Consider the following 12,783-nt stretch of genomic DNA (forward strand, 5'->3'; position numbering starts at 1 on the left):
CTTTTTCTTAATTTTGTGGTATATCCAATGAATTCTTGACTGCTTTTTCCCTCTTTTCCCCCCTCTATTTATCCTTCATTCCTTGGTTCCCCCCATACTTCCTTTTGCATGTACCTATTTCCTCATACTGATTTTGTTGGGCTTTTACCTAGTATTTCTAAAGAATTACAGTAGTTGAGCTCTCCATAGAGTCTATATCTATAACTAAACATGTTGGATGATATGCAAATGATTACAAATGAATTGACTGAAGTATAAAAGTCTGGTCATTTTAAAACAGTTCCTCTTTGTTGCGTATATATAAATAAAAGGACGAGGTACAACTGGAGAAAACGCTCATAAATAGGGAGACTTAATTGAAGAAATATTGGAACATAGTTCAAAGAGAAAAAGATAGAACCATGTGATTTTGTTTTTTGTACTTTGTTTTTGTTTCTGTTTGGTTTTATTTATTTATTTTTGGTGCCTGTGCTGGGGCTTGAACACAAGGCCTTTCACTCTTGCCTGGCTTTTGTGCTCAAGGCTGGTGGTTTACCACTTGAACTAGACCTCTATTTCCTTTGTTGTTGTTATTGTGAGACAAGTTCTCAAGCAGGCTGGCCTTGAGTTTGAAATCTTCCTGAGTCAGACTTCCCAAGTACTGGGATTATAAGTTTGACACCGGCAAGCCCAGCATAATATCTGATTTTTTAAAAAATAGATTTGTGACATTTAAAATCAAATTCTGATCACTTTGCCTTTGGAAATTTGTGCAGAACAAAATGGTGTTTCATATGCTATTACATTTAAAAGCCCTTCTTTTGTCTGAAATGAGTCATGCAGGAAACAGCAAGATGAGAGACACGTTGATGTAGAGAGCAGAAAGACAGTGGTGAGCTTTTTATGTCCAGGAATTGGGGGGGGGCGTGAGGAAGACAGCCCCCAAAGAATAAATAAATAATTGAAAAAGCTTTAGTGGAAAAGAAGCATTGAAACTTAAGTGACTTAGAGAACCATCATACTAAAATAATGGTTTAATAACCTCTGGAAGAAACAAGATGCAGGATGCATTTAAGTTGTCTACAGAGTTTAAGAGAGGACCCTCCACGTGTCTGTCTGAAGTGTGGACCTTATTTTTCTTATATCTGTCTAAATGTTTAATTTCTATATCATGTAAGATGTGAATGCTGAGCTGCCACCATGAACACAAGTAGAAAAAAGTAAATGGTCATACAGAGAAAATAGTCTTAAACTGGTTTTGCTCTACAGTGTGGTCACACACTTTCCTTATTACTGTAGGAACACAAAGTGCTGCTGACGGGAACCCCGCTACAGAACACTGTGGAGGAGCTCTTTAGTTTGCTTCATTTCTTGGAACCAAGTCGCTTCCCTTCAGAAACCACCTTTATGCAAGAATTTGGTGATCTAAAAACAGAAGAGCAGGTACTTCTCACGTCTACTTTGTTTTTCAGTCACAAAATGAACAATTAACTCATGAAGTTGCAAAGCATTAATAATTGAATTATTTTAAAATGTAGATTGTATCTCAAATTTTTTTCCTACCTAGCTAACAGAGCTCCATGTATTCTTCTGTTGAACTAATTCATCATTTCAGTGATTTTCTTAGCTGTTTGCCCTCACAAAGGGCTATTGAGTTTTGTTGACGCATTACATAGCTAGTGACATAATTTTCAGAGCTGGTGTGTGTGTGTATGTGTGTATGTCGGTCATTGCGCTTGAACTCGGGGCCTGGGTGCTGCCCCTGAGCTCTTTTGCTCAAGACTAGCTACCACTTTAAGCCACAGTATCACTTCAGGTGTTCTGGTGGTTAATTGGAGATAAGAGTCACACAGAGTTTCCTGCCCAAGCTGGCTTTTAAACCATTGTACTCAGATCTTAGCCTCCTGAGATGCTAGGATTATAGGTATGAGCATTAGGCTAATTTTCAGAGATTTCTATGCTATCGGAGTTGATGGCTCTGCTGTGAAAACTTCCATGAACAATATAAGAAGTCACTCAAGTTTTAGAGCTGTTTGCCTACAGGAGTTCTGAGCTGAACCATGTGTCCCTGAACACATTGTTTACTTTCTTTGTAAGTCTTTGGCAAGTGTTCCACCAGTTTGAGCTGCATTCCCAAATCCCCTTGTTCTTTTAGTTTGTTTTTTAGATGGGGATGGGAGATCTTTTTGTTGTTGTTGGTTGTAGGGCTTGAACTCTGAGCCTGGGTGCTGTCCCTCAGCTCTTCAGCTCCAGAAGAATGCTCTGCCACTTGAGTCACAGAGCCACTTCTGGTTTCCTGGTGCCTAATTGGAGATAAGAATCTCATGGACTTTCCTGCCCGGGCTGGCTTTGAACCTCGATCCTCAGGTCTCAACTTCTTGAGAGCGAGGATTACAGGTGTGAGCCACCAGCGCCTGGCAAGGGATAGGGGGATCTTATACTCACTTTTGCCAGAGCTGGCCTCAGACCACAGTCCTTCTGCCTCCATCTCCTGGGTAGCTAGGATTATAAGTATGCATCACCATGCCTAGTTGCTTACTTTTACAAGCCTTCTTACTTCATTTTAGAAGAAGGGTTTCTCTGAGACATAAATGAGATTCTCCGTGTGAAAACAACTTGTTTATACACTATCAGAGTTAAGAGGATATTCCTATGTTTCATGTGCCATATTTGAAATAAATATGGAGATAAAGCTTGTAATTTTGGTTTTTGTGTGCCTTCTATCCAATTTACTATCTAAAACCTCTGGGTTTAGTTCAGAGTAAAGTGTTTTGTTTTGCTTTTCTAAAATAAAAGTATATGTTGTAGTTATTAGTGGAATTTATTAGTGAAATATATCAATATATATATCCTATATAGATTCTATATATAGAATGTATATAGTATGTATAATATACATAGGTATTATGTGTATATCAACTAACTTCTAGATGACTCCCACTCATCTTTTTAGCTTTTTGTAAAGGAAGAGAATATAACCTAGCACTCTGTCACATTGTTCTTTTTCCCCCTCTTCCTCATCATCCCTGTGGCCTAAGACAAATAGAAGGGAAAACTAATAAATGAGCTGTTTTTTTCTTGCTATGTACTCTTCAACCCTTCTGCTTATTCAAGACTCCTAGGTAAGTGATATTGTCCATTTGTCATAGAATCAGCCAGACTTCCTGTATTTTCTTTCCTTATGACAGTTGAAAGATTAGCTCCTTTATACCCTTACTGGGTTTTGAAAAATGGAAAAAAAATGTTTAAAAATAAGATAATCCTAATTTTCACGTTCGGTTACATTTTAATGCAAACAAACGATGATACCAGTATTTACCTAAGGTCCTTTTTTAGGTGCAAAAACTTCAGGCTATTCTAAAGCCGATGATGTTGAGACGTCTCAAAGAGGATGTAGAAAAGAACTTGGCCCCCAAAGAAGAAACTATTATTGAAGTTGAGCTAACAAACATTCAGAAGAAATATTACCGAGCCATCCTTGAGAAGAATTTTACATTTCTTTCCAAAGGTGGTGGACAAGCTAACGTACCTAACCTTTTAAACACTATGATGGAACTACGAAAATGCTGCAATCATCCATACCTAATCAATGGTAAGCCTGCCCACTTGTGGATTTATTAAATGATGAAACAAGCTCCAAAAATTCCTTTCTGTCCTGAGACTGAGAGATTTTATGGTGTGTAGTCATGACTTCCCTGTCCACTCACGTGGACACCTCCTTCTGTGGTTGCCGTGGTGACTAACTAGTGCCCTTGCAATCCTGAAAGCGCAGTCTCTCCTTGCCTGTTTCCTTTCAAGTAATAGCGTTTGTACTCAGTAGCTAGACACCATCAGTAAGGCAATCAACAAAGGACAGATTAGCTCCAGCTAAGGCTTTCTTGGAGTGTGTGTACGAATATGTAAATGGGAGGCACTGCAGAGGATAGCTGGCTTGGGGCAGCAGCTGCTGGTTGCCTTGAGCCTCTAATTCCTATGAGATTCCTTACTGTCTAGAGGCCTTCAGCACATTCTCAGGAGAATGAGAGATGATCTGAAAGCTTTGGGCATAGTTTGTTGTTTGTTTCTGATTGAGACTTCATGGGCCTTCCTGTTTTGTTTTGTTTTTAATTGAATCCATAGTGTCCTGTATCTCACTTGTTATGAGGAATAGTGCACACCTGTGGGATGGACCCCTCAGAGGTTACAGGATGTCAAGGGTGTGAGATGAAAAAGGTCTTTTAGAGGAGATGGTTTGTGAGGCAAGCCTTCAGGGATAGGAAGGATTTTGCCAAGCAGAATTTGAGGAAGAATATATTATATATAATATAATATATAATATAAGCAGAGGGAAATCTGAAAACAAAGGGAGAACTCACCCAAAGTATCACCATGCGTGGGTACTTGTGGGACCATGTACTCTAGACTCTCCCTCTAGGCCTCAGATGCTAGCCTGGGGCACTTTGGCTCTGGTCTGGAGGTAGAAAGACATGGCCAATGCTTAAGTTAAGCAGCTATCAGAAGAGGGGCTCTAGATGATTAGGCAACATCCTATTAAAAAGGACGGGAGGACTGGAAGCCAGTGGCTCATGTTGTAATGCTAGCTACTCAGGAGGTGGAAGCCAGCCTGGACAGGAAAGTTCATGCGACTCCCATCTCTAAGATAATGAGCAAAAAGCCAAGCTGGAGGTGTAGCCTATGTAATAGCAAGCAGAGCAGGGACAGACTAGTAAACAGAAAGTCGAGCTTAGGACCTATGGCTGTGGTCTGGGCAGCAGATAATATGGATTAAAGAAAAGTAGTGGCAGGCTAATTGTGTGCTTGCGTACAATTATAAGAACTCCTTACCTTTTTTCCCCTCACAGTGTATGCCTATCAACCACTGTGGTTCTACAAGTCTATAAGACAAAAATGCTATGTGTCTGGAAAATAATATCAGAGCTGAGTCATTCTGTAACATCAATGAATTTTGTTTTTATTAAAGAGTATGTTCAGCTTTGTCTTCTAGAGACAGTATCATGTATGATAATTATATGTTTAATATACCAACCTGTATAAGAAGAGCTGTAAGACCAGTCTGCTGTCAACCAGCCTGATGATAAGTTTGGGCTAGGACAGATACTGCAATAAATAGAAGACACACTGAGTACCCACACCCATTTTTGCATTTAATAGCTGATAAAGAGAAAATAATAATAGCCTCCAATGAGAAAGAAGAGAAAAGGAGATAGCCCCAAAGGGCTTGGGACCTGGAAGCAGGAAGTGCATTTAAGCAGAGGCTCAGCCATGGTGAGAGCCAACCCAGGGTTGTCTATTGTTTTCCCCAAAACACAGCTGATAAGTCTATTTGGTGCCTGATTGCTCTCCAGAGTCATTCTGTATAGCTTTTTTGTTTCGCTGGATCCTGAGGCTTGCCATCTATGGCATTTGTTGTAATTGGTCATACCATGAGGTCAGCTCTCCTGTCCTTACAGATAGGAGGTATAAGTAGATGCCCCTGTGTTTTTGTTTTGTGGGAAATTGTAGTTTAAAAATAGTTGAGTTGGCCGGTGCTGGTGGCTCATGTCTATAATCCTAGCTACTCAGGAGGCTGAGATCTGAGGATCATGGTTCAAAGCGAGCACGTGAGACTCTTTATCTCCAATAAACCACCAGAAAACTGGAAGTAGCGCTGTGGCTCAAGTGGGAGAATGCTAGCCTTGAGCTGAAGAGCTGAGGGACAGCGCCCAGGCCCAGAGTTCAAGCCCATGACTGACCCCCCCCCAAAAAAAAAAATTCTTGAGTTGGGCACAGTGGCTCATGTCTATAATCCTAACTATTGGGAAAGCTGAAATCAGGAGGTTCAAGGTCAGCTTGATCCCTTCTCAACCAATAGTTGAGACTCCAGTGACTGGGCATGGTGGTGTGCCCTAATCATCCCAGTCACATGGGAGATGGAAATTGGGAAAATTTTAATTCCAAACCAGCCTGGACAGAAACGTGTATAAAACTTCATCTTAATGGAAAAAGCGGTGTATAGAGCTGTATATTTCTATAAGGGAAAAAGCTGCAAACAGAGGTATATGCCTCTATAAAGGTTTAAAGTATAAAATAGACAGATTGTGGTCCAGGTTCATGCCCACATATAATGCATGACTCTATGTCAAAATAACGCATGATAAAAGGGATGGAAGCTCTGCCAGAAAGTATCTGATTACAAACCCCTAGTACTTCTTTAAAAAAAAATCAATATACACACATCTGCCCAGATAACTTAGGGTAGGCCTTGTGCTTCACAAAGATTGCTACAAGGGCTAGTGCTGTTCAGTCTCATCCATAATTTGGATGTTGTTTCCTGTCCCAGAGCTTTCTCTGCACATGATGATTATCAAACATTTATAAGGAAGTATTTAATTTTAGAAATTAAATTGAAATGTGCTGGTTGTAACTTCAATTCTTATAGAGCACAACCTATCTGCAATCGTAAAAAAATAAATAAACAAAAGCAACTCCATGCAATAGTTGAAATCCATAATTTAATCACAACAGTATAAAAATATTTAGGTGTTATGATAGAATGCAAAGTGTATAAAGCAAAGAAAGACTTTAATGCAGGTTGGGGTTTTTTTTTTTGTTTTGTTTTGTTTTTTGTTTTTTTTTTTGTCGTGGGGCTTGAACTCTGGGTTTGGGTGCTATCCCTCAGCTCTTCAGCTCAAGGCGAGCGGGCTACTGCTTGAGCCACAGTGCCACTTCCAGTTTTCTAGTGATTTATTGGAGATAAAAGTCTCATGGACCTTCCTGCCCGGGATGGCTTTGAACTGTGATCCTCAGATCTCAGCCTCCTGAGTAGCTAGGATTACAGGCATGAGCCACCAGCACCCAGTACAACTTAGTATTTTTATTTAAATGTTTAGAACAATGTTTAGCCTCCCATGATCTCAGTGAGTATTGATTGTTTTTGTTTTTGCTTTGTTTTCTTGCTAAAGTCTCTGGTTGTTATTGGGGATAGATAAAATGTAGAAAAATGGTGAGCAAAAGAGTAGAAATAAGGCTTGCCTGATGGAATGTGTTTTCAAGAAAAAATAGTAGCTTTATTTTTCAAGGAATCTTTAAAAACAAAACATTTTATCATTTGTTCATGGCTAATACAGTTAGATGATATTGCAGTCACTGCTCTGATGTTTGTTGATGTGCACAGACTTGAGACTGGAAGTGAGCACACCCTATTTCAAGTTGACACACACTGTCAAATGTGTTAACTGTACTTTAGCTAAGCATTTGGGTTATCATAACCACTTCCAATTAATTTTCTTACGTCTACAAGTCTTACATCAGTGTAAATCATTAGTTAGAAAGTTTGAAAAATTAGCTTTTAACTCCAGAAATTAGAAATTGCCTTCCTCCTCAACAGTTCCCCTACTGTTTTTCCTTTGTCATCATAACAAATACAATGTTAAGAGGATCATAAAGGACATACATTTGCTGATATTTTAAATAAGCATTAGTATAAGCTGGCTATTAGTGAATTTTAACAAAGAGCTGAGTTGATTAGTTTAGCATATTTCAAGAGGTCAGAAAGAATGCCTTTTTTCTTTCTTACTATTCTTTTTTTTCTGCTTTATTTTTCTGTTTTTATACATGCATGTAGAGTGTTTAGATCATATTCATCCTCAATATTCATCCTCCCATTCTTATTGGTACTCACTCTCCAAAAAAAACCAAAAAGCCTGTTTTATGTTCCTGTAATTCATTTTTTGTGTTATATTTTGTGTTATATATTAATTATACAAAAGGGTTTCACAAGTGTATTTCACATATACATATATTGTCCTTTAATCAGATTCACGCCCCCTATTGCTCTTTTTTCTTGTTGCCCTGCCCTTCCATTCAATGGCTTTCAGTGAATTTTCTTAAGCCGTCTTGATATAGACACACTGTATTTAATATTACTGTACTCCATCATTGTTTTTCTATCATTGTTTTTCTCTCTCCCCTCCCCATCCCTCAAAACATTCCACTGCCCACTGTTATTGTCAAGTTCTGTGTGTGTGAGTGTATATATATGAACGTATATGCATGTATGTATATGAAGATATATTTGTGTGTGTATATATATATGAAAACATACATATATATATAAATATAATATAGACTTTCCTGCCCAGGTTGGCTTTAAACTATTATCCTCAGATCTCAGCCTCCTGAGTAGCTAGAATTACAGGCACGAGTCACTGGTGCCCAGTTATATACTACATGTTCTATATATTACATATATAGAACATTACATATATATCAGTTATATATTACATATTATTTATAATAACATTTTTACATATTATATAGCTTATCCATAATACATTTTATATATTTATATATATATATATATATATGAATTGATCAATTCAGCTATGTCATCAGGTAAGAAAGAATATATTTTTCTTTTTTATTATTTATGAGAAACTATTGATAGCATTGAAAATAGATTTTTCTACTAATTTGACTGAACTATTTATATTTTTGCAAGAATTTTTGCTGAAGTGATCCAACCATGTTTTATATCAAATATAAACATCTCATGTTTGTCAAAAATGAATATCTCATTTTTGAGAAATGAAATATTCTTTGTTTTAAGCTACTAAAATACACTTTATTTTGATTATGAATTATAATCCTCACGTGGTCAAAAAATGATTGCCTTAATATCATATGGGTAAAATCTGTTACTAAGTTGAAAGGATCTGCTATACAAAAGTACCTACTCTCAGTACAATCAAATGTTGTATAGGACCTTAAATATACTCTCTTGAGGGCCATCTCCTGCATCTTGAACCTGAGTTTCTAAATTTCATGTTTTGATAAACATTCTGCTTTATTCAACAATATTCTTGCTAGTGCTCTAAACAAATACTCGTATACTTTACCTTTTCTTTTTAAAATCCTTGCTGTTTTCCAATACTTGGAAGTATTCTGAATATTAGGTTTTGATTCATGTAGAGGAGGACGATTAAACAGTTCTTCCAGTATTCTTCGAAAGGTGGTGTAGTGTGCTTTATTGTCTGGTACTCGGTAACAACCTTAAGTGACTTTAAAACTCTGTCCTCAGTGAATTCTTTGATTCAGAACTAACAAATCTCATTTCTATATATGTCTGTGTCATAAGGCACATCTTATAAGCTCTCTTACAATGGAACTTACCTTGACCTTTCTTACATCTTGTGTTCCTTGCAGAAGTACCATCTGAATGGCTATGTGGTTAAATATCCTGTGAAGTTTATGTATCCCCATCTTGTATATTATTAGTTCACCTATTTAAAGCCAATAGTTTTTGATAGAATTCTAGGCTGAGAAATGATCCATTAGGTATAGGAGTTTGTTGTGTTTTCTAAAGGACAGGTAAGTACGTCCTCCACAGAGTGGAAGGTGGAGGGCTGAGCACTACTCTGCCCTGAGCCCAGGAGACAGAGGTGCTGAGACCAGTGTCCGAGCATTCTGGTTAACTCGCCTGGGCAGTAGGGAGGAAGTGTAGGGGCCTTGTTTCTTAAGAATGCTCCATTTTAGAGTCTTCCCTCTAGTGTAAGAGGCTTCTCTCTCAAATCTTGAACAAGTACAAATCCGCATGGAACTGTGAGGAAAGGAGGGATGGATAGACTGTTTTCATTTTTAGCTTTTACCGGTTAGATAATTCAAGATGGAAGTTTAGAAAATTATTAGGTGAGGGTACATATGGAAGATTTAAAGATTGTAAGAAAAGATAATATTTGAGTTCCACCCTCCCCCCCAAAAAAAAGAAACTGTAAAGAAAATGAACCTCCCTTCTATAGTCCTTCTGATGTTATTGATACACAAACTACCTCCCTTGCACTTTAATTGTTAGGACTTGACTCCTTTTGTTTCTGAGTTTGAGGACAGATTTTGTTGTTTGTATTTATATTCAGCAAGTAAACAGTTCATTTCTTTAGCAAGCTGGGTTCCAGTTTTTCCGTAGGTATCTGGCCCTTGGCTTGTTTCTGCTACTTCTGGCTTGACAGTCTGTTGTTGAAATTTAGTTTTAGAGGCGACAAACATTTGTTTGTTGAAAAATGTAGTTTTCTCCCTAACTGGCTCAATGTGTGGTGCTTAAAACTTTGATCCATTTTATACAGCCATGATTTTGTGTAGACCCAACTTTGAGTTAGTGGATAGATTCTTGTCCATAAACAATAGTGCAGCATTTGGTTCCTACAATTTGCAGTGGGTTTTGAAAGCAGATTCATTGTTTTTAGTAATAAAAAACCTTTTACAGTATTCACATTATGCTGTCCAATCTCTGCAGGTGCTGAAGAGAAAATTTTGGAAGAGTTTAAAGAAACACACAATGCAGAGTCTCCAGATTTTCAGCTCCAGGCAATGATCCAGGCTGCTGGCAAGCTAGTGCTGATTGACAAGCTGTTGCCAAAACTGAAGGCTGGTGGCCACAGGGTGCTTATCTTTTCCCAGATGGTGCGCTGCTTGGACATTCTGGAAGACTACCTCATTCAGAGACGGTAAGGCCACCATAGCACAGTAGCAAAACAAGAAGCAGGGAAATGGGGGGGGGGGGGGGGGGGAGGCGGGCAAAAGGCCCTGCTCAGGCTCTGAGTGGTTCACCTACAAGTTACATTTATAATAACAGGCATGGAATAGAAAAAAAAGTCACATCTCCTTTTTTAGTTGTATGTAGTTATTTTATGTGAGGACCACATATGTGAGGCCAGCACATGCCTTTGTGGGCAGTTTTCCACATTGCAGTCATTTCATGGAGGAAAAGTCTTCTTACTTTAAATTAAATTGTTTGTTATTTTATTGTTTAAGAGTCAGCTATTTTTTTACAGTTTCGCTATTTTACTGAAGAGGAAGTAAAATAAAATTTAATCTTTGAGCATTCAGCCAAATGTGTGAAGTACTTAGAAAAAACTGATCTGAAATTATTTCTGTTAATCATATTGTTCTATTAATACCTTCCTAGGGAAGTGCTAACTTTAAAATAAAAAGGGAACAAACATCTTATAGCTGTTTGTCAGGCCTCCTTGCTTAGTGTCTCTTTTTTTAGGTACCCATATGAAAGGATTGATGGCCGAGTAAGAGGCAACCTCCGCCAGGCAGCTATTGACAGATTCTCCAAACCTGATTCTGATAGGTTTGTCTTCCTCCTATGTACAAGGGCAGGAGGTTTAGGCATTAATCTTACTGCTGCTGATACCTGCATCATCTTTGATTCAGACTGGAACCCCCAAAATGATCTCCAGGTAAAACATACAAGGAAATCTTCCTGGTGCCTTTTTTATTCTATGACAGAGAATCCCAGTCAAACCAGTAAATTGGAGGAAATAACCTAGCAATCAGTTTATTAATAACATGGATAAATAATACAAGATGAAATCTCTTAGTTTGTTTGTTCCTTTATAAACAATGCTTGTAATTATTGGAGCCTAAGGTTTTATAAATGACAGGTAAGCCTTGTCTTTCTTTGGGAGCAATTGTCAGATTGAGCTCTGTAACAGACTGCCAGAGTCCCCAATTCTACACCCACCACACTGGGATCAGCCTTTGAACATAGGAATTTAAAAGGGACACAATCATTAATTCCGTGCAGTAGCCATTAATTTTCTCTCTTTCTTTCTTTTTTAGGCTCAGGCTAGATGTCATAGGATAGGACAAAGTAAATCTGTGAAAATCTACAGGCTGATTACAAGAAATTCCTATGAAAGGGAAATGTTTGACAAGGCTAGTTTGAAGCTTGGTCTGGATAAAGCTGTGCTACAATCTATGAGTGGAAGAGAAAATGCTACTAATGGGGTAAAATGATGCTTGTCCAAACCATTCATTTATTATGGCTCTTCCTTTATATAGCTAATAGGAAATGAAGCAGCATCTGATATTGTAGCTATTTGTCAATATTTGTCCTATTTTCCTTTGTTTTATGTCAGTCCTCTAAAAAAAATGAAAAATGTAGTCTCTCAATTCTAAATTATGTTGAAAGTTTAAAAGGTTTCTCTAAAACAGGTACAACAACTTTCCAAGAAAGAAATAGAGGACCTTCTACGAAAGGGGGCTTATGGCGCACTCATGGATGAGGAGGATGAAGGATCTAAGTTCTGTGAAGAAGATATTGACCAGATTCTCCTACGGAGGACTCATACTATTACCATTGAGTCTGAAGGAAAGGGATCCACATTTGCTAAGGTGAGAGTCCATCTGAAGACACTAGGGTTTTCTTTTTTTTTAATATATATTTTTTATTATTGTAAAGATACTGTACAGAGGGGTTACAGTTACTTGAGCAAAGTAATGAGTCTATTTCCTATCGAGCATTGTTACACCCTCCTTTATTTTTCCCCTACCATCCCTTTCATCTCCAGCTTCTCCCTCCCGTCTCCCACCTGAACTAGGGTTTTCTACACAGTGTGGTAGAGTTCTTGAAGGGCCATTGTAGAGTTCATGAAGATCACCTTGGAAAGCTACTCACAAAATGCATGCCTAGCATTTGCTTTGAATTATTAACTCCTAGGAGAGCCCCTGGCCATATATAGTTTATACACTGGGTTCTCTTAGGTGTGTCAGGCACCTCTGGTTCACCTGTGATCCATCCACCCTTCACCTGTGATCACCCCATCTATTCTACTTCTGAAATAGTTTTCTGTCATCATCCTCTTCTGTCCTCAGATCCTGATTCCTAAAACAGCCTATAAGAATCATTAAGTCATTCCTATCCTGTCTTCAAGTCTTTGATCTTTCAAGTCTTCCCCTCTGCTACAACCCCATAACTCCTTTTTTCATGACTAATCCACACTAGCATATTCTACTCCAGATGTATCCACTGCCTGTTTCAGC

General features: G+C 38.1%; 1 protein-coding gene across 4 annotated transcripts in view; it reads left to right on the forward strand.

Moving 5' to 3' along the window:
* Chd7 (chromodomain helicase DNA binding protein 7) overlaps positions 1-12,783 on the forward strand; it is a 216,881-nt gene that overhangs the window by 172,783 nt on the left and 31,315 nt on the right. For all 4 annotated transcript variants that reach the window (XM_069990780.1, XM_069990783.1, XM_069990781.1 and 1 more), the window contains exons 14-19: positions 1,279-1,422; positions 3,316-3,571; positions 10,247-10,457; positions 11,003-11,198; positions 11,581-11,748; positions 11,956-12,135. In XM_069990780.1, coding sequence (XP_069846881.1) covers positions 1,279-1,422; positions 3,316-3,571; positions 10,247-10,457; positions 11,003-11,198; positions 11,581-11,748; positions 11,956-12,135 — 1,155 coding nt within the window. The remainder of the gene's footprint in view (positions 1-1,278; positions 1,423-3,315; positions 3,572-10,246; positions 10,458-11,002; positions 11,199-11,580; positions 11,749-11,955; positions 12,136-12,783) is intronic.

The sequence above is a fragment of the Dipodomys merriami genome, unplaced genomic scaffold (genome assembly GCF_024711535.1).
Source record: "Dipodomys merriami isolate MVZ:Mamm:240054 unplaced genomic scaffold, mDipMer1.0.p SCAF_4, whole genome shotgun sequence".
Lineage (NCBI taxonomy): Eukaryota > Metazoa > Chordata > Mammalia > Rodentia > Heteromyidae > Dipodomys > Dipodomys merriami.